General features: G+C 43.6%; 1 protein-coding gene across 1 annotated transcript in view; it reads right to left on the minus strand.

Moving 5' to 3' along the window:
• The window catches only part of LOC112267340 (zinc finger protein 638), a 67,986-nt gene that overhangs the window by 16,210 nt on the left and 29,244 nt on the right, over positions 1-22,532 (minus strand). Inside the window, exons 9-14 of the mRNA XM_042297822.1 lie at positions 8,037-8,214; positions 7,100-7,243; positions 6,345-6,473; positions 3,755-3,793; positions 3,319-3,447; positions 2,624-2,787 (exon numbers count right to left, since the gene is read on the minus strand). Of these exons, the coding sequence (XP_042153756.1) occupies positions 2,624-2,787; positions 3,319-3,447; positions 3,755-3,793; positions 6,345-6,473; positions 7,100-7,243; positions 8,037-8,214 (783 nt within the window). The remainder of the gene's footprint in view (positions 1-2,623; positions 2,788-3,318; positions 3,448-3,754; positions 3,794-6,344; positions 6,474-7,099; positions 7,244-8,036; positions 8,215-22,532) is intronic.

Consider the following 22,532-nt stretch of genomic DNA (forward strand, 5'->3'; position numbering starts at 1 on the left):
TTTCATATGAAAAAGGCCCATTTCGAACGGACCCGAGCACAACTAGACTCCCTCCATAAAGACCTGATCGGAACCAGACCCAGTCTGATCCAATACGAGTGAAGGAAACACCACAAAACGCTCTAACAGGGGTTGTGCTGTGTGTGAGAGGAGGTAGAGGGAGGAGACGCTCTAGCAGGGGTCGTGCTGTGTGTGAGAGAGGAGACGCTCTAGCAGGGGTCGTGCTGTGTGTGAGAGAGGAGACGCTCTAGCAGGGGTCGTGCTGTGTGAGAGAGAGGAGACACTGTAGCAGGGGTCGTGCTGTGAGTGAGAGAGGAGACGCTCTAGCAGGGGTCGTGCTGTGTGTGAGAGAGGAGACGCTGTAGCAGGGGTCGTGCTGTGTGAGAGGAGGTAGAGGGAGGAGACGCTCTAGCAGGGGTCGTGCTGTGTGTGAGAGAGGAGACGCTGTAGCAGGGGTCGTGCTGTGTGAGAGGAGGTAGAGGGAGGAGACGCTCTAGCAGGGGTCGTGCTGTGTGAGAGGAGGTAGAGGGAGGAGACGCTCTAGCAGGGGTCGTGCTGTGTGTGAGAGAGGAGACGCTGTAGCAGGGGTCGTGCTGTGTGTGAGAGAGGAGACGCTGTAGCAGGGGTCGTGCTGTGTGTGAGAGAGGAGACGCTCTAGCAGGGGTCGTGCTGTGTGTGAGAGAGGAGACGCTCTAGCAGGGGTCGTGCTGTGTGTGTAGGCTACTGAGTGTGAGTGAGTGACAGGGAACAGGGAGGGAGAGACGGGAGACAGCAACCAACCAAGCAGACTCTAAATATCTGTTATTGTTGGGGTTGTGTCTCAGTCTACCACATCCACCAATGAGTCTAAATATCTGTTATTGTTGAGCTGTGTCTCAGTCCACCACATCCACCAATGAGTCTAAATATCTGTTATTGTTGGGGTGTGTCTCAGTCCACCACATCCACCAATGAGTCTAAATATCTGTTATTGTTGGGGTGTGTCTCAGTCCACCACATCCACCAATGAGTCTAAATATCTGTTATTGTTGAGCTGTGTCTCAGTCCACCACATCCACCAATGAGTCTAAATATCTGTTATTGTTGAGCTGTGTCTCAGTCCACCACATCCACCAATGAGTCTAAATATCTGTTATTGTTGGGGTGTGTCTCAGTCCACCACATCCACCAATGAGTCTAAATATCTGTTATTGTTGGGGTGTGTCTCAGTCCACCACATCCACCAATGAGTCTAAATATCTGTTATTGTTGAGCTGTGTCTCAGTCCACCACATCCACCAATGAGTCTAAATATCTGTTATTGTTGGGGTGTGTCTCAGTCCACCACATCCACCAATGAGTCTAAATATCTGTTATTGTTGAGCTGTGTCTCAGTCCACCACATCCACCAATGAGTCTAAATATCTGTTATTGTTGAGCTGTGTCTCAGTCCACCACATCCACCAATGAGTCTAAATATCTGTTATTGTTGGGGTGTGTCTCAGTCCACCACATCCACCAATGAGTCTAAATATCTGTTATTGTTGGGGTGTGTCTCAGTCCACCACATTCACCAATGAGTCTAAATATCTGTTATTGTTGGGGTGTGTCTCAGTCCACCACATCCACCAATGAGTCTAAATATCTGTTATTGTTGAGCTGTGTCTCAGTCCACCACATCCACCAGTGTTGGCGCTGTGAAAGGTGTGTGAGCTACAGTGTTTGTCAGAATACGACACATCCCGAAAATCAGTATTCTCACCAAAACATCTGTAACTTCCGAACGGTTTGGCCTTACAAAAACCACCATGGAAAGATGTGAGACTCACAATGCTCTCCGTTTTGCTCTACGAACCCCCACAAGAGTCACGGGAATTGTCTTTAGTCTGTACTGCCAACCTCTGTCTGTAGCCTACACACTAATACGACACCTCTATTTTAATGGTCTCTGAGTCCAGTATGAAGTTAGTTAGACTGGAAGTCATTGTGTTACCGCTAGTTAGTAACTTCCTTTAAAACTGCACGCAGACTCATAAAAACGGTATATATGAGTTCATCAGACTCTGGGGAAGTAGACAAAGAGCCTCATTGTCAACATCCTAAAAGTATCCTTTTAAGTCAAGAATCCTGGATGTAATATTGCAGTCCGTGTATGTTTTGATCGTTTGTTTTCCCAAGTTAAAATGTAATCACGAACGTAAAAACTGGCAAATATATATATAAAAAATAGGAGGGAAAAAAACTGCAAGAAAATCACATTTAAATGAAACCATTTGGAAATGTTGTCACACCTTGGCCCTTTAATTCATAGAAAGAATCCAAATGTTTAAAAAAAGTGTACAGTTGCAAAGCATGCTAGGTATTATTCTAATGAGCTCCGTCCAGTAATCTGAGCTTTTCAGTCAAGGCTACTGTTATGTCACTTCAATTGATTTGACTTCATGTTTTGAACTTTTATTCCATTTTAAAACGTCGGCCATTTTAAAACGGCGGCCATTTTAAAACGGCGGCCATTTTAAAACGGCGGCCATTTTAAAACGTTGTCACACTATAGAAAGAGACTTACATAAAACAGGTTTTATGCCCACAGTAATGTATTTATATACAGACAGACAAGTAGTGAAAGGTTGAGGTAGACACTCACCTAGTGACAGGTGTCTTCTTGGATGGGAGCTGCGGCTGAGCCGGGTGTTTAACCTTGACCAGCATGTTGAACTTCAGAGGCTTGTTCTGAACTACACGGGGGAACTTCTGGAAATGAAGACATACCGCCATCGCTATCGAGGACGACTCCATCTCAAAATAAATCTAGGAGAGAGAGGACAAGAGGGAGGTATACGGATGAGAGTGTGTACCACAGGTGTGTAAAAAACAAGACCGGAGCATCTTAATCTGATCTATACAAGTCTGGTCCCGGAGTGTCTTTATCTGATCTATACAAGTCTGGTCCCAGAGTGTCTTAATCTGATCTATACAAGTCTGGTCCCAGAGTGTCTTAATCTGATCTAAACAAGTCTGGTCCCGGAGCACCTTAATCTGATCTATATAAATCTGGTCCCAGAGCGTCTTAATCTGATCTATATAAATCTGGTCCCAGAGTGTCTAACTAAATAAAACTAAAATATTTAGCCTGACTTCATTCAGGGTCCGGAAAAATTGATTTGAAGCAAATCAAAACATTTGCCTGTTTAACACAATAGTTCCCCAAAATTGTGTGTGATGTGTGTGTCTACATTCAAATTGGTAAAAGATATGATTAAAGGCAACAAATGTTACCCTATTATTAGATTGTGGTGCCTGGCCTTAACATGTCTGTCTGTGTGTGTGTGTCTGTGGTACCCTGTTGATCAGAGATAGCGAATCGAGGTAGGATCCGAAGCGTTTGACGAGGTCGTGAACCTCTTGGGTTGCCGTAGTCCCCGTGGGGACGTTACTGACGATCAGAAGGCGTTCCTTCAATGTCGTGTCCTGTTGAGAAGCAGAGCGCGTTATAAAGGGTTCATTAGCAGGTTATAAAGGGTTCATTAGCAGGTTATAAAGGGTTCATTAACAGGTTATAAAGGGTTCATTAACAGGTTATAAAGGGTTCATTAACAGGTTATAAAGGGTTCATTAACCTGTTATAAAGGGTTCATTAACCTGTTATAAAGGGTTCATTAACATCTATTAAGTCACTATTCCCAGCCCTGCTACAGTCAATACTTCCACTACACTTGCCTCAACACGAGGCACTAAACGTCTGAATGAACCTTCCTGGGAAAACGTGTTAACGTACCGAAGTGGTGAAGCCCTTCAGCGTTGTGTAGACATTCTCCTGCCATAGAAAGAATAAACAGCAATGATGACTGGGTGTGTTCATTATTATACCTTTACTTCAACAAGGAACACAGACTGAGACCGAGGTCTCTGTTACAGCTGGGCCCTGACTGAGACCTCTGTTACAGCTGGGCCCTGACTGAGACCTCTGTTACAGCTGGGCCCTGACTGAGACCTCTGTTACAGCTGGGCCCTGACTGAGACCTCTGTTACAGCTGGGCCCTGACTGAGCTGTTACAGCTGGGCCCTGACTGAGACCTCTGTTACAGCTGGGCCCTGACTGAGACCTCTGTTACAGCTGGGCCCTGACTGAGACCTCTGTTACAGCTGGGCCCTGACTGAAACTACACGAGACAAACAAAACCAACACAAAAAAATACAGCAGCAGATTACATTTACACACAGGTTATTCCCCTAACCACAGGTTATTCCCCTAACCACAGGTTATTCCACTAACCACAGGTTATTCCACTAACCACAGGTTATTCCCCTAACCACAGGTTATTCCCCTAACCACAGGTTACTCCCCTAACCACAGGTTACTCCCCTAACCACAGGTTACTCCCCTAACCACAGGTTATTCCACTAACCACAGGTTATTCCACTACACAGGTTATTCCCCTAACCACAGGTTATTCCCCTAACCACAGGTTACTCCACTAACCACAGGTTATTCCACTAACCACAGGTTATTCCACTAACCACAGGTTATTCCACTACACAGGTTATTCCACTAACCACAGGTTACTCCCCTAACCACAGGTTACTCCCCTAACCACAGGTTACTCCCCTAACCACAGGTTACTCCCCTAACCACAGGTTATTCCCCTAACCACAGGTTACTCCCCTAACCACAGGTTATTCCCCTAACCACAGGTTATTCCCCTAACCACAGGTTATTCCCCTAACCACAGGTTATTCCCCTAACCACAGGTTATTCCACTAACCACAGGTTATTCCACTAACCACAGGTTATTCCCTAACCACAGGTTATTCCCTAACCACAGGTTACTCCCTAACCACAGGTTACTCCCCTAACCACAGGTTATTCCACTAACCACAGGTTACTCCCTAACCACAGGTTATTCCCCTAACCACAGGTTATTCCCCTAACCACAGGTTATTCCACTAACCACAGGTTATTCCACTAACCACAGGTTATTCCCCTAACCACAGGTTATTCCCCTAACCACAGGTTATTCCCCTAACCACAGGTTATTCCCCTAACCACAGGTTATTCCCCTAACCACAGGTTATTCCACTAACCACAGGTTATTCCACTAACCACAGGTTATTCCCCTAACCATAGTGGAAATGCCTAACAGGTTATTCCCCTAACCACAGGTTATTCCACTAACCACAGGTTATTCCCTAACATAGGCAACTAACAGGTTATTCCCCTAACCACAGGTTATTCCCTAACCACAGGTTATTCCCCTAACCACAGGTTATTCCCTAACCATAGGTTATTCCACTAACCATAGGTTATTCCACTAACCACAGGTTATTCCACTAACCACAGGTTATTCCACTAACCACAGGTTATTCCCTAACCATAGTGGAAATCCCCTAAACAGGTTATTCCCTAACCATAGGTTATTCCACTAACCACAGGTTACTAACAGGTTATTCCCTAACCACAGGTTATTCCCTAACCATAGGTTATTCCACTAACCATAGGTTATTCCACTAACCACAGGTTATTCCACTAACCATAGGTTATTCCCCTAACCATAGGTTATTCCACTAACCACAGGTTATTCCCCTAACCATAGGCATTTCCACTAACAGGTTATTCCCCTAACCATAGGTTATTCCACTAACCACAGGTTATTCCCCTAACAGGTTATTCCCCTAACAGCTTATTCCCCTACAGGTTATTCCCCTAACAGGTTATTCCCCTAACAGGTTATTCCCCTAACAGGTTATTCCCCTAACAGGTTATTCCCCTACAGGTTATTCCCCTAACAGCTTATTCCCCTACAGGTTATTCCCCTAACAGGTTATTCCCCTAACAGGTTATTCCCCTAACAGGTTATTCCCCTAACACCACAAGAACTTGCATTACCAGAAACAGTAACAAGCAACACAAAAAGAAAAATCCTCCAATAAATGTTTAAAATGGACGAAAGGGGGAGAAGAGTCTCAGGTTGAAGTTTAGTCTGCAGGCTATTCCATAGGTGAGGAGCGTAACAGGAGAAGGCAGCCATACCCAACTCTGGGGAAACCACATGGGCCTCAAGTGGAATCCATGCTTGTGTAACAGTATAACTTTAGACCGTCCCCTCGCCCATAGCCGGACGCGAACCAGGGACCCTCTGCACTCATAGACAGTCACCCTCGAAGCATCGTTACCCATCGCTCCACAGAAGCCGCGGCCCTTGCAGAGCAAAGGGGAACCACTACTTCAAGGTCTCAGAGCAAGTGACGTCACCGATTGAAATGCTATTAGCGCGCACCACCGCTAACTAGCTAGTGTTTCACATCCGTTACACTTGAGACCTGGTTTTCGGAATTATAATGTGTGTGTGTGTGTGTGTGTGTGTTACCTGAACGAGGCCTGTATCAGGGCAGATCAACGTGAAGGAGAGGGGACAGTCTAGTAGTTTGGGAGGAGACTGTGTGTAGTTTGTCACCATAACAGAGCTCTTCTGTACTCCGTCCATACGGATTATGGCCTGTTGGGAGAAACGCACTCATCACCATGACAACCACCACCCATGGTAAAGTATTGCACCAACAACCGGAGACAACGTTACAGACTCCACAACGGTTCAGTGTTTGAGATCGACGTCGTCAAAGTCAGTTATTACTGAGAAGGTGAACAGTTATCATTTTCCATAGAAAACATGTCACAGCGAGAGACCCACCCCCCACCCCAACTGGTGAGGCAGTATGAAACACACAGCCAACCTACCCATCTCTGGTGAGGCAGTATGAAACACACAGCCAACCTACCCATCTCTGGTGAGGCAGTATGAAACACACAGCCAACCTACCCATCTCTGGTGAGGCAGTATGAAACACACAGCCAACCTACCCATCTCTGGTGAGGCAGTATGAAACACACAGCCAACCTACCCATCTCTGTGAGGCAGTATGAAACACACAGCCAACCTACCCATCTCTGGTGAGGCAGCCAACCCAACCCCATCTCTGGTGAAACACACAGCCAACCTACCCATCTCTGGTGAGGCAGTATGAAACACACAGCCAACCTACCCATCTCTGGTGAGGCAGTATGAAACACACAGCTAACCTACCTATCTCTGGTGAGGCAGTATGAAACACACAGCCAACCTACCCATCTCTGTGCAGGCAGAATGAAACAGTTGTAGAGTCCAGGTTTATATCCGTAAGGCTTCACCAGAGCCAGAACATCTTCCTCTGTATAGCCAGTCTCTGGTAAACCTTCGATCTTCACAAACCTATTATTTCCACAACCAGGCTACACACACACAAAGAGAATGAGGGAGTGAAAGAGAGAGAGGGAGGGAGGGGGAGAGAGAGAGAGTGAGAGGGAGAGAGAGAGAGAAAGAGAGGGGAGGGGGAGAGAGGGGGAGGGAAAGAGGGGGAGAGAGGGAGGGAGAGAGAGGGAGAGAGGGAGGGAGGGAGGGAGAGAGGAAGGGGAGAGAGAGAGAGAGAGAGAGAGAGGGAGGGAGAGAGAGGGAGAGAGGGAGTGAAGAGAGAGAGGGAGAGAGGGAGTGAAAGAGAGAGAGAGAGAGGGAGAAAGAGAGAGAGAGGGAGAGAGAGGGAGGGAGATGTTGCATTAACAGTTAAAGGGGAAGTATAGATGAAGTTGATAACTGTTTAAAGAACTGACCCATTGACTCCTTCCAGCGTGATGAACCATCCAACATAATTTTAAATTACTGAGCTTCACCTTTAATATGATTCATGCATTGTTTAAAATGGCTGTTTTTACAAGGCCAGAGACACATTTTCCACAATAAACTTCTTCAAAATCTAATTACATAAACAAATAAAATACAACTTTACTCCAAGACAAAAACAACACATTTTCACCCCAGTGTTTGACCTAAAAGCCTCAAGTGTTTCCACCAGAACGGCGCCAGTGTCTGGTGGCTGGGTTCTTCTCATAGGTTACTCTGACCTCCATGTCCTTAGTGTCACCATGGGTGACAGAAACACAATTCCCCCCCCAAAATAACACTAGAGCCGACGTTAACATCCAACTGGCGTGACTAATGCGTTCGTGTAAAAAAAAAGTCCAAACGTACCAGTTTAGGAATGAGGGGGTGGACAGCCCCCTTAGCCGTGGTTGGCTGAGCCTTGGTATTAACCCTCGACCCTTTGGGTGTGGTCTTGGGACAGTCAGTTTGCGGTTTAGTTGAAGATGTAGAAGACATTTTGGTTGCGGTTGACTTGGTGGTGTGGGTCTTGGCTGCTGGAGAGTTTCTGATTGAGGGAGAGTGAGAGATGAGAGAGAGAGATGATGATGAGGAGAGAGAGAGATGATGATGATGATGATGAAGAGAGAGAGAGATGATGATGAGGAGAGAGAGAGATGATGATGAGGAGAGAGAGAGATGATGATGATGATGATGATGATGATAGAGAGAGATGATGATGAGGAGAGAGAAAGAGGCATTTTTTACCTTGATATATGGTAACTAAATGTAAAAAATAAAAGCATGCATTGATGAACACCCAAAATAACCAAGGTAAATTGTAAACATAGTAGAAGATGTAGGGTTACGAGTTCAACGGCTAATTAACCGGAACATGTTTTAGCTGCTTTTAAAAGCTAAAGCAGAATTGAAAACATGAACCTTCATTGCATTGTTGAATTAGATTTTTTCATAATAGCAAACTAAGACTAATGGTTTGGTTAGCTAAACTAGCAAGTCTGGTTACCAAGGCAACCGCTATCTTGAAAACATTTTTACTGGTAAAATATGTTCAATTATACCCATGGTATAAAAGAGATAATCAACTCTGGGATTTGAAATTGAAAACATTGGCATTTGTGTAATTCAATTTTCATCATGTCTGTGTGGTTACCAAGGCAACCGCGGTAGCTATCTAGTCAACTTGCTAGCTACTTCAGTGGACGTTGAAAACATTTCTACTGGTAAAATATGTATATATATATATATATATATATACCACTATATATATATATTAGATTATACAGTAGGACATGTATTAGTTAACTAATTATAAATCACACCCAATCGTTAGTTAGATTAGCTCAATATTTATGGACGTTCGTTGTCATGCTCGACTTGCTTGCTAACACACAGACCTCTGTTTCTGGTTACAGAATAACAACAGAGTAGCTTCTCCTGGCATTAATTTGGGTACATCCATAACAATTAGCTTTGATTTTGACTGGCTGGCAGAGCTCGTCAGGACACACGCCACGCCCTGGAGAGCTGTTTATTCTCTGTTGGTTGGGGCGTGATAGTGACTAGGGTGGGGGATCTAGGTGATTCATGGTTTATGTTGGCCTGGTATGGTTCCCAATCAGAGGCAGCTGTTGATCGTAGTCTCTGATTGGGGATCATATTTACGACCATTTCCTCATTGTGCTTCTTTTTTTCATGTTTTGTTTTTCATGTTTTGTTTGTTTTTGTTTTGTTTTCTATTAATTAAAATATGTGGAACTCTATGGCGCCTTGGTCCACCTCATTTTTCATTTATTTTACCTTTATTTAACTAGGCAAGTCAGTTAAGAACAAATTCTTATTTTCAATGACGGCCTAGGAACATTATGACGATCGTGACAACACACAAAACTTAAAGAGATCACATTGGATATCAGAAACTAGGCTAGACGCTAGCTAAATAGTTTGTTGCTAGCAAACCTGCCAATATTTTTTAAAGATTTTTAATGAACCTTTATTTAACTAGGAGTATATGTAGTGGGTGGTTTATTTATTTATTTATTTATTTATTTATATTTAACCTTTATTTAACCAGGCAAGTCAGTTAAGAACAAATTCTTATTTTCAATGACGGCCTAGGAACAGTGGGTTAACTGCCTGTTCAGGGGCAGAACGACAGATTTGTACCTTGTCAGCTCGGGGATTTGAACTTGCAACCTTCCGGTTACTAGTCCAACGCTCTAACCACTAGTCTACCTGCCTCCTCTAACCACTAGTCTACCTGCCTCCTCTAACCACTAGTCTACCTGCCTCCTCTAACCACAACGCTCTAACCACTAGGCTACCTGCCTCTAACCACTGGTCCTCTAACCACTAGGCTACCTGTAACCACTAGACTACCTGCCCCCTACACTCTAACCACTAGTCTAGGCTACCTGCCTCCTCTACACTCTAACCACTAGGTTACCTGCCTCCCCCTACACTTACTAGTAACCCAACCGCCTCCCTACACTCTAACCACTAGGCTACCTGCTGGTTACTAGTCCAACGCTCTAACCACTAGTCTACCTGCCTCCCCCACTAACCACTAGTCTACCTGCCTCCCCTACACTCTAACCACTAGGCTACTAACCACTGCTACCGCCTCCCCTACACTCTAACCACTAGTCTACCTGCCTCCCCCGCCTCTAACCACTAGGCTACCTGCCTAACCCCTACACTCTAACCACTAGACTACCTGCCCCCTACACTCTAACCACTAGACTACCTCCCCCCCCTACACTCTAACCACTAGTCTACCTGCCCCCCTACACTCTAACCACTAGGCTACCTGCCGCCCTACACTCTAACCACTAGGCTACCTGCCCCCCTACACTCTAACCACTAGTCTACCTGCCTCCCCTACACTCTAACCACACTACCTGCCTCCCCACACTCTAACCACTAGGCTACCTGCCTCCCCCTACACCTAACCACTAGTCTACCTGCCCTCCCTAACCACTAGGCTACCTGCCTCCCTACACTCTAACCACTAGTCTACCTACACACTCTAACCACTAGGCTACACCCTAGTCTACCTGCCTCCCCTACCCTAACCACTAGTCTTTTAAACCTATTCATTTAAGGTTGAGCCAAAACATACCTCATTTAGGGATGACCATTTTGGTCAATTTTGCTGCCGACAATACTGACCCTCATTAAACCAATCAACAGTAAAAATGAAGTGACCAACAGAAAAATACTAAATCAGAGACCTGTATATAAAATGACACAATGCTTAATGTTTCCCGACCCAAGGAGGAAGGTAGGTGACAAGCTTAGGCCCCAAAATAAGCCTATAGAAACGCAAATGAGCTTATTTCAGGACAGATTTTGGTGAGCATGAAACCTCTCGCTTCGCCCTCTCTGATACGATGCGTGTACACATGGACTGGACATTTTTTCCCCACAAACAGCTTAATAGAAACCAGCAACAATAGCAAGCCCATCGGTCTTAGTTAAAAGGCTATATAGCCTAGTATTAAGCATGTCAAAACGCAAAGTAGAGGAAGACCACATTCTAAAAACAAACACAACACGAGTAATTCCACGTGACATGAAAATCCCAGTTAAGAAATATTAGAGGAATCTAATACCAACAACTACGATGGGTTGCTAATATGACCAGGATTGTGCCTCTGGCTTCTGGACAATTGAAAGAACTATTGGTTTTCAGATCAACGAAGAGAGAGAGATGTTAAATGGCATAATAAAACAATAACAGCCTCCACGTTTCTGGGGATGGACTTTCACTAGGCTACTTATTTAAATTAAAACATTGAGGTTTCAAAACAATTACACTGCCTCTCAAGCTCCCAGTGCAAAGCGGTCAAGCAGTGGGTGATGCGCTGAGAGTCAACGGTAGGCAGGCTATGGTTGCAACCCTATTCAGTCGAATGGGAGGCGTGGTTTAATTACAAGTTGAGACTGAAAAATAATAAATAGCTCCTTTAAAAAAATATATTTAAAAAAATCATGGCCATCAAAGTTAACACTCGATTGCATCTAGAAATGGTTATTTGTTGTGCAATGACTGGGCTGACCAATGACTGGGCTGACCAATGACTGGGCTGACCAATGACTGGGCTGACCAATGACTGGGCTGACCAATGACTGGGCTGACCAATGACTGGGCATACAAAAGCAGACTTCACTACAGTAGCCTACAGACCTTTTGAAGATCTACTCTGGTGCTGTCTGACAGGTGGTAGATTATTCCTCTACTATAACTAGTCTCTGTATGCTGTCTGACAGGTGGTAGATTATTCCTCTACTATAACTAGTCTCTGTATGCTGTCTGACAGGTGGTAGATTATTCCTCTACTATAACTAGTCTCTGTATGCTGTCTGACAGGTGGTAGATTATTCCTCTACTATAACTAGTCTCTGTATGCTGTCTGACAGGTGGTAGATTATTCCTCTACTATAACTAGTCTCTGTATGCTGTCTGACAGGTGGTAGATTATTCCTCTACTATAACTAGTCTCTGTATGCTGTCTGACAGGTGGTAGATTATTCCTCTACTATAACTAGTCTCTGTATGCTGTCTGACAGGTGGTAGATTATTCCTCTACTATAACTAGTCTCTGTATGCTGTCTGACAGGTGGTAGATTATTCCTCTACTATAACTAGTCTCTGTATGCTGTCTGACAGGTGGTAGATTATTCCTCTACTATAACTAGTCTCTGTATGCTGTCTGACAGGTGGTAGATTATTCCTCTACTATAACTAGTCTCTGTATGCTGTCTGACAGGTGGTAGATTATTCCTCTACTATAACTAGTCTCTGTATGCTGTCTGACAGGTGGTAGATTATTCCTCTACTATAACTAGTCTCTGTATGCTGTCTGACAGGTGGTAGATTATTCCTCTACTATAACTAGTCTCTGTATGCTGTCTGACAGGTGGTAGATTATTCCTCTACTATAACTAGTCTCTGTATGCTGTCTGACAGGTGGTAGATTATTCCTCTACTATAACTAGTCTCTGTATGCTGTCTGACAGGTGGTAGATTATTCCTCTACTATAACTAGTCTCTGTATGCTGTCTGACAGGTGGTAGATTATTCCTCTACTATAACTAGTCTCTGTATGCTGTCTGACAGGTGGTAGATTATTCCTCTACTATAACTAGTCTCTGTATGCTGTCTGACAGGTGGTAGATTATTCCTCTACTATAACTAGTCTCTGTATGCTGTCTGACAGGTGGTAGATTATTCCTCTACTATAACTAGTCTCTGTATGCTGTCTGACAGGTGGTAGATTATTCCTCTACTATAACTAGTCTCTGTATGCTGTCTGACAGGTGGTAGATTATTCCTCTACTATAACTAGTCTCTGTATGCTGTCTGACAGGTGGTAGATTATTCCTCTACTATAACTAGTCTCTGTATGCTGTCTGACAGGTGGTAGATTATTCCTCTACTATAACTAGTCTCTGTATGCTGTCTGACAGGTGGTAGATTATTCCTCTCCTAAACTTAAAGAAAAGAAACTTCCCTTTTTCAGGACCCTGTCTTTCAAAGATAATTTGTAAAAATTCAAATAACACTTTACAATGAAGATCTGTGAAGTTAAAACACTGTTTCCCATGCTTGTTCAATTAACCATAAACAATTAATGAACATGCACCTGTGGAACGGTCGTTAAGACACTAACAGCTTACAGACGGTAGGCAATTAAGCTCACAGTTATGAACACTTAGGACACTAGAGGCCTTCATACTGACTCTGAAAAACACCAACCAGAACGATTCCCTGCTCATCTACGTGAACATGCCTTAGGCATGCTGCAGGGAGGCATGAGGACTGCAGATGTGGCCAAGGCAATAAATTGCCATGTCCGTACTGTGAGACACCCAAGATAGCACTACAGTGAGATAGGACAGACAGCTGATCGTCCTCGCAGTGGCAGGCCACGTGTAACAAGCTTTCACACCAGAGAAAAAAGTGCCAACTTTAGTTTAGTTGCTTATACGTGCTGTTGACATGAATGAATCCAAAAATGGTATGTGTACTGAACAACCTACCCCGGCCAAACCCTAACCCTACCCCTACCCCGGCCAAACCCTAACCCTACCCCGGCCAAACCCTAACCCTAACCCGGCCAAACCTAACCCTAACCCTACCCCGGCCAAACCCTAACCCTAACCCTACCCCGGCCAAACCCTAACCCTAACCCGGCCAAACCCTAACCCTAACCCGGCCAAACCCTAACCCTAACCCGGCCAAACCCTAACGACGCTGGGCCAATTGTGCGTCGTGAACCAACCGTGAAGCACGGGGGTGGCAGCATCATGTTGTGGGGGTGCTTTGCTGAAGTAGGGACTGGTGCACTTCACAAAATAGATGGCATCATGAGGCAGGAAAATTACGTGGATACATTGATGCAACATCTCAAGACATCAGTCAGGAAATTAAAGCTTGGTCGCAAAATAGTCTTCCAAATGGGCAACAACCCCAAGCATACTTCCAAAGTTGTGTCAAAATGGCTTAAGGACAACAAAGTCAAGGCCATCACAAAGTGGCCATCACAAAGCCCTAACCTCAATCCCATAGAAAATTGTGGGCAGTACTGAAAAAGTGTGTGCGAGCAAGGAGGCCTATAAACCTGACTCAGTTACACCAGCGCTGTCAGGAGGAATGGGCCAAAATTCACCCAACTTATTGTGGGAAGCTTGTGGAAGGCTACCCGAAACATTTGATCCAAGTTAAACAATTTAAAGGCAATGCTACCAAATACTAATTGCGTGTATGTAAACTGGGAATGTGATGAAAGAAATAAAAGCTGAAATAAATTCTCTGTACTATTATTCTGACATTTCACATTCTTAAAATAAAGTGGTGATCCTAACAGACCTAAAACAGGGAATTTGTACTAGTTTTAAATGTCAGGAATTGTGGAAAAACTGAGTGTAAATGTATTTGGCTGAGGTGTATGTAAACCTCCGACTTCAACTGTACACGTTACAATATTCATGTTGCCAAGACTGAATGGCAGCTAACGCCATAATGAACGTCAAAGATGATAGTAGCTACTGTGAATTACAAGATAGTAATATGACGATATTTAGTTATCACATTTCCGAAAAAAGAAGAAAAAAAGTTGAATTTTGACTATCATAGCTCTGCGTTCATGGAAAATTATCTTTGCTTTGGCAAGTCCTTTGTCCTTCTCTGGCTCCTATACTAGCGAGCTAATAACATTACTGGGATATATATATATATATATATATATATTACCCCTTGATTCACCACAGCTATGGCCATGAAGATGTGTATGGATCGTGTTATATGTAAAAGACCATGTCGTCCTAATAAGTGTTTTTCCTGTATAATTCCTGTTGTGAAGAGCTGCAGACCGTCCAGGGGAACAGGCAGGGCTGCAGACCGCCCAGGGGGAACAGGCAGGGCTGCAGACCGTCCAGGGGGAACAGGCTGAGCTGCAGACCGCCCAGGGGGGGAACAGGCAGGGCTGCAGACCGCCCAGGGGGAACAGGCTGAGCTGCAGACCGCCCAGGGGGAACAGGCTGAGCTGCAGACCGCCCAGGGGGAACAGGCAGGGCTGCAGACCGCCCAGGGGGGGAACAGGCAGGGCTGCAGACCGCCCAGGGGGGAACAGGCAGGGCTGCAGACCGCCCAGGGGGGAACAGGCAGGGCTGCAGATCGCCCAGGGGGAACAGGCTGAGCTGCAGACCAGCCCAGGGGGAACAGGCAGGGCTGCAGACCGCCCAGGGGGAACAGGCAGGGCTGCAGACCGCCCGCCCAGGGGGAACAGGCAGGGCTGCAGACCGCCCAGAGGGAACAGGCTGAGCTGCAGACCGCCCAGGGGGAACAGGCAGGGCTGCAGACCGCCCAGAGGGAACAGGCTGAGCTGCAGACCGCCCAGGGGGAACAGGCAGGGCTGCAGACCGCCCAGAGGGAACAGGCTGAGCTGCAGACCGCCCAGGGGGAACAGGCAGGGCTGCAGAAAGAATTAGACAGACTTGAAAGCCCGACTGCAAGAAGAGAGGTTGGCTGAGAAGGTAAAGAAAAAAAAAAACATTCACCTGTGGTACTGTTTACCCATTTAACAACAGTATAATCACACAACATTTAGATGCATTCTGTCATTTCATATTGTTTTTTTTCTTATCGTCATTACAGGCTAAATTGCAAGAGCTGTCCTTGGAAGAAAGGAGAGAGAGAGATCCTGGAACTGACCACTTCCTGTCTCTCTGGTGTGATGTTTGACATCATGGAGTATCAGAGGGTTATACCAGGGTCTCTGCATGAATTGCAGGGAGACTCCTGCACCTAAACGTAACACAACTGCTCCACCACTCCATGTATTTATTACGTTTACATAAAACAGGTTAACACTATAGGACTACACTGTATATTCATTAGGATCCCAATTAGGAAAAATACTACATTTGTTGATATTACGGATACAGGTATCCTTGTGCGTTTGTTTTTCTCTCCTTCTGCCCTAGTCACAGCTGTCAGCCATCAGTCGCCAATCAGAAGACACCTGCACCTTTTCCCATACCCAATCACATCCCCTTTCCCTTGGTTTAAAAACCCAGCCAGTTGTTTTCTCTCTCTAATTGGATTGAGCTTCCTTTTGTTGTTTTTTTTTGCGCCTAAAAATGTCACATTTGTCCGGTATTATGCGAGTATGTTTTGTTTTGGTATTTGACTTGTTTGTTTGATTAGTTAGTTAGCTTTATTGAAGCAGGCAAGTCTAGCTTCGATTTTTCTTCTTCCCCCCACTTGGGTCCAGCTCAGCCCCCCTTCCATTACCGCGTGTTTGAGCAATAAAACATTAGTGTTTGACGGTAAATTTAAGTTGTCTGTTGTTATTAGTTCTCTCTGTTTCCTTTTCACTGTTATGATTTGTATGAGAGATGTTACGGGTCTCGTCCCCCCCTCCCAGGACTGCAGGGCCAAAGGGACTCGTAACAGGTGATAAGGTATTTTAACATAACAGGTGATAAGGTATTTTAACGTAACAGGTAACAAGGTATTTTAACGTAACAGGTGATAAGGTATTTTAACGTAACAGGTAACAGGTGATACGGTATTTAACATAACAGGTAACAGGTGATAAGGTATTTTAAGGTAACAGGTGATAAGGTATTTTAACGTAACAGGTGATAAGGTATTTTAACGTAACAGGTAACAGGTGATAAGGTATTTTAACGTAACAGGTGATAAGGTATTTTAACATAACAGGTAACAGGTGTAAAGGTATTTTAACGTAACAGGTGATAAGGTATTTTAACGTAACAGGTAACAGGTGATAAGGTATTTTAATGTAACAGGTGATAAGGTATTTTAACGTAACAGGTGATAAGGTATTTTAACGTAACAGGTAACAGGTGATAAGGTATTTTAACGTAACAGGTGATAAGGTATTTTAACATAACAGGTGACAGGTAATAAGGTATTTTAAGGTAACAGGTAACAGGTGATAAGGTATTTTAAGGTAACAGGTGGTAAGGTATTTTAACGTAACAGTTAATAAGGTACTTTAAGGTAACAGGTGTAAAGGTATTTTAACGTAACAGGTGATAAGGTATTTTAACGTAACAGGTAACAGGTGATAAGGTATTTTAATGTAACAGGTGATAAGGTATTTTAACGTAACAGGTGATAAGGTATTTTAACGTAACAGGTAACAGGTGATAAGGTATTTTAACGTAACAGGTGATAAGGTATTTTAACGTAACAGGTAACAGGTAACAGGTGATAAGGTATTTTAACGTAACAGGTGATAAGGTATTTTAACATAACAGGTGAAAGGTAACAGGTAACAGGTGATAAGGTATTTTAACATAACAGGTGATAAGGTATTTTAACGTAACAGGTAACAGGTGATAAGGTATTTTAACGTAACAGGTGATAAGGTATTTTAACATAACAGGTGACAGGTAATAAGGTATTTTAAGGTAACAGGTAACAGGTGATAAGGTATTTTAACATAACAGGTGATAAGGTATTTTAACGTAACAGGTAACAGGTGATAAGGTATTTTAATGTAACAGGTGATAAGGTATTTTAACATAACAGGTAACAGGTGATAAGGTATTTTAACATAACAGGTAACAGGTGATAAGGTATTTTAACGTAACAGGTGATAAGGTATTTTAACGTAACAGGTAACAGGTGATAAGGTATTTTAACATAACAGGTAACAGGTGATAAGGTATTTTAACGTAACAGGTAACAGGTGATAAGGTATTTTAACATAACAGGTGATAAGGTATTTTAACATAACAGGTAACAGGTAACAGGTGATAAGGTATTTTAACATAACAGGTGACAGGTAACATGTGATATCTTTGAAAGTTTTTTTTTTTGTGTGTGTTCACATTTTTCCTTGGTCTGGGTGATATCACTTTTCCCTGACACGGTGCTTTTGTTATTTTGAGGAAGGTTACAGAGACCACCTTGTATTCTAATTTATCCCCCTAATAAAACTGACCTGCTCTGTGGCTCAACGGCTTGTTTTGTACTATTTATAACACGGTAGCCCACACACACCTTTCTGGATATCTAGAGACCTGTAGGTAGCCCACACACACACCTTTCTGGATATCTAGAGACCTGTAGGTAGCCCACACACCTTTCTGGATATCTAGAGACCTGTAGGTAGCCCACACACACCTTTCTGGATATCTAGAGACCTGTAGGTAGCCCACACACACCTTTCTGGATATCTGCAGACCTGTAGGTAGCCCACACACACCTTTCTGGATATCTGCAGACCTGTAGGTAGCCCACACACACCTTTCTGGATATCTAGAGACCTGTAGGTAGCCCACACACACACACCTTTCTGGATATCTACAGACCTGTAGGTAGCCCACACACACACACCTTTTTGGATATCTAGAGACCTGTAGGTAGCCCACACACACACACCTTTCTGGATATCTAGAGACCTGTAGGTCTACTCATTTGAAGTGTAAACCTTATGAGACCATAGACATCCAGGAAAACAGTTTAGTAAAATAATTCTAAAACCATTTCAAATGTACAATAATGATGACTATATGCTAGATTTTAAATAAAACAAATTAAAAAATACACAAGTATTGTTTCTCACACCAGTTTATTGCTTCTCACACAAACATCTCATGTCTTTCAACAACAAATCTGTAGGTTCACACACTTCCTGGGAACAACCAAATCTGTAGGTTCACACACTTCCTGGGAACAACCAAATCTGTAGGTTCACACACTTCCTGGGAACAACCAAATCTGTAGGTTCACACACTTCCTGGGAACAACCAAATCTGACAACGGGGAAATCTCCGGACATTCCCAACTCATAAAAAGGTTACTGCACCCTGTGACACTTCAGGAAGTCCTGGTAATCTGATCACATGATCCTCCTCCTTAGTAGACCCCCCAAATTGAGATCCCAGTCTTCACAGTACTTCTCTCTGAAGTCCTGGGATGTTGGTATAGTCCTTTGACGTTTTCAAATGCGTAGACACTTTCACCTTCGAGACTTGGTTAGTGTGGAGTCTCCTTTAGCTGAAAGAAAAATCATTGTGAGTATAAAATTAACTAAATAAAATTAACTAAAAATCACACCTGATTAAAATCAATTCAATTCTAAACATAAGACCATAATTATTGGCGTCATGACAGCTGGGGCAAGTGTCCCCAAAGAAACTCCCGATGACGAGTTGACCATCTCTGACCTAGATCAGAGATAATTCTAAACTAGCTATAGAATGTGTTGTACAAAGATGAGGCATTCAGGTCAAAAACACAAGATGTGCAGTTGAGATCATTTCCACAGTGCCGTTTTACAATTACGAGATTAACAATTTTAAACAAAAAAAAGTTGCCACTTGTAGGAAAACGCGTGTCATGAAATACCAGAAACAGAGTACAGTTTTTGACTTGTCAGAAATGTCAGCACGCCAGGCTAGCTATGTACAGCAAATATATAGCTAGCTAGCTGATTAGCTGAACACAATGTTAGCCCAATGTTCTTTGAATGGCTAAAACTGGATCAGTCTCGTCACCAGACTTGACATGTTGAATCTGTAATACTCCTGCCAACAACAAACGTTATAAAACTAGACTGTTCAGATCAAACAAACTGTCACGTCATATGTCTCTGAACTGGGCTTTGTGGCTATTCTGTGCCAGTACACTTGTGTGAAATGAAGCTGCTAGCTAGTTAACCAATAGTTAACCAATATCAGCTTGGTTTCAGACCACACGTAACAAAGTTAAGCAACGTTATACTCTTAAATTACAACTAAACTAGTGAAGCCACATTTTATATTCAAAATGAAACAAACCAATGTTGCAGTCAGCTAACAAGCTACTAGCTAATGTCAGCTAGCTAATAGACTATTGGACAGCTGGCTCGAAAGAATTCAAAACAAGAAATCCAAAATATTGCCATACATTTTTTACAACTAAAAATGCAACATTTCACTTATTATCTAGCTAACCATGTCTTACCTTTTCAGTCAAAAAAAAATAATCAAATTCTGGGTCGGTTTTGAATCCCTTCAACTCCCTTAGTTCTCTCCACTGTGTGAAACGCAAATCCGAGGTTCTCTCATCTTGTCATCTTACCCTTTTTGCCTTTACTCTCCAAATGTATCCGATTCTTTGGATCACGTGTCAAACTCACGGAGGGCCGAGTGTCAGCGGGTTTTCGCTCCATCCTCAGAGGGTCTGTTGTCCGGACCTCTGGCAGACTCTATGGGGGTGCAACAGGGTTCAATTCTCGGACCGACTCTCTTCTCTGTATACGTCAATGATGTCGGTCTCGCTGCTGGTGAGTCTCTAATCCACCTCTACGCAGACGACATCATTCTGTATACTTCTGGCCCTTTGGATACTGTGTTAACTAACCTCCAGATGAGCTTCAATGCCATACAACTCTCCTTCCGTGGTCTCCAACTGCTTTTAAATACATGCTCTTCAACCGATCGCTGCCCGCACCCCCGATCCAGATGTCCATTAATCCAGATGTCCATAAATCCAGATGTCCATTAAAGGCAGTAGTTATTCACCTTGTCTCCAGATGTCTCTCCTCTCTCCAGATGTCTCTCCTCTCTCCAGATGTCTCTCCTCTCTCCAGATGTCCCCGACTAACATCACTACTCTGGACAGCTCTGACTTAGAATATGTGGACAACTACAAATACCTAGGTGTCTGGGTAGACTATAAACTCTCCTTACAGACTCACATTAAACATCTCCAATCCAAAATTAAAACAGAATCGTCTTCCTATTTCGCAACAAAGCCTCCTTCACTCATGCTGCCAAACATACCCTCGTAAAACTGACCATCCTACCGATCCCCGGCTTCGGCGATGTCATCTATAAAATAGCCCCCAACACTCTACTCAGCAAATTGGATGCAGTCTATCACAATGCCATCCGTTTTGTCACCAAAGCCCATATACTACCGACCACTGCAACCTGTATGCTCTCGTTGGCTGGCCCTAGCTTCATATTCATCGCCAAACCCACTGGCTCCAGGTCATCTACAAGTCTCTGCTAGGTAAAGCCCCGCCTTATCTCAGCTCACTGGTCACGAAAACAACACCCACCTGTAGCACGCGCTCCAGCAGGTATATCTTACTGGTCATCCCCAAAGACAATTCTTCTTTTGGCCACCTCTCCTTCCAGTTCTCTGCTGCGAATGACTGCGAATGACTGGAGAAATCTCTGAAGATGGAAGACTCTTATCTCCCTCAGTAGCTTTAAGCACCAGCTGTCAGAGCAGCTCACAGATCACTGCACCTGTACATAGCCCATCTGTAAACAGCCCATCCAACTACCTCATCCCCATACTATATTTATTTATCTTGCTCCTTTGCACCCCAGTATCTCTACTTGCACATTCATCTTCTGCACATCTACCATTCCAGTGTTAATTGCTATATTGTAATTATTTCACCACTATGGCCTATTTATTGCCTTAACACCCTAATCTTACTCCATTTGCACTCACTGTATATAGACTTATTGTTCTATTGTGTTATTGACTGTATGTTTGTTTATTCCATGTGTAACTCTGTGTTGTTGTATGTGTCGAACTGCTTTGCTTTATCTTGGCCAGGTCGCAATTGTAAATGAGAGCTTGTTCTCAACTTGCCTACCTGGTTAAATAAAGGTGAAATAAAATGTAAAAAAAATCCTAGTACCTGATTGATTCATTAATTAATTAATAATTAGTGAGGACCACCCTCAACTGGTTGGCTAGGTCTTAATTGGAAGGAAAAACCCAAAACCCGCAGACACCCGACCCTCCGCGGAATGAGTCTGATACCCCTTAGATGGAGTAGTTGCTGCTGGGTCGTTTGTCTTTTTGCGGCTGCAAGCTAGCTATTTCCGCTAGCCATTGGTCAAGTTTCGCCATGGGCTCAGCTAGCTAGCTATCACACCGCCTCCTCAATGATGGAAAACAAGTCACCTGTTGCGCGCGCAACACAAAATCTGGCGGGAAAATCCAACCTGAAAATGAATAGGGCAGTTCACTGTTCTCAGGCAGTTCACTGTTGTTACTGTCACATTCCATTGGACGACAACTAGCGAATTATAAAAAAAAAAAAAAAAAAAAGAAATATATATATATATACACATACACACACACACAGTGGGACAAAAAGTACTTAGCCACCAATTGTGCAAGTTCTCCCACTTAAAAAGATGAGGCCTGTAATTTCCATCATAGGTACACTTCAACTATGACAGACAAAATGAGAAAAAAGATCCAGAAAATCACATTGTAGGATTTTTAATGAATTTATTTGCAAATTATGGTGGAAAATAAGTATTTGGTCACCTACAAACAAGCAAGATTTCTGGCTCTCACAGACC

Source organism: Oncorhynchus tshawytscha, linkage group LG15 (genome assembly GCF_018296145.1).
Source record: "Oncorhynchus tshawytscha isolate Ot180627B linkage group LG15, Otsh_v2.0, whole genome shotgun sequence".
NCBI classification, from domain to species: domain Eukaryota; kingdom Metazoa; phylum Chordata; class Actinopteri; order Salmoniformes; family Salmonidae; genus Oncorhynchus; species Oncorhynchus tshawytscha.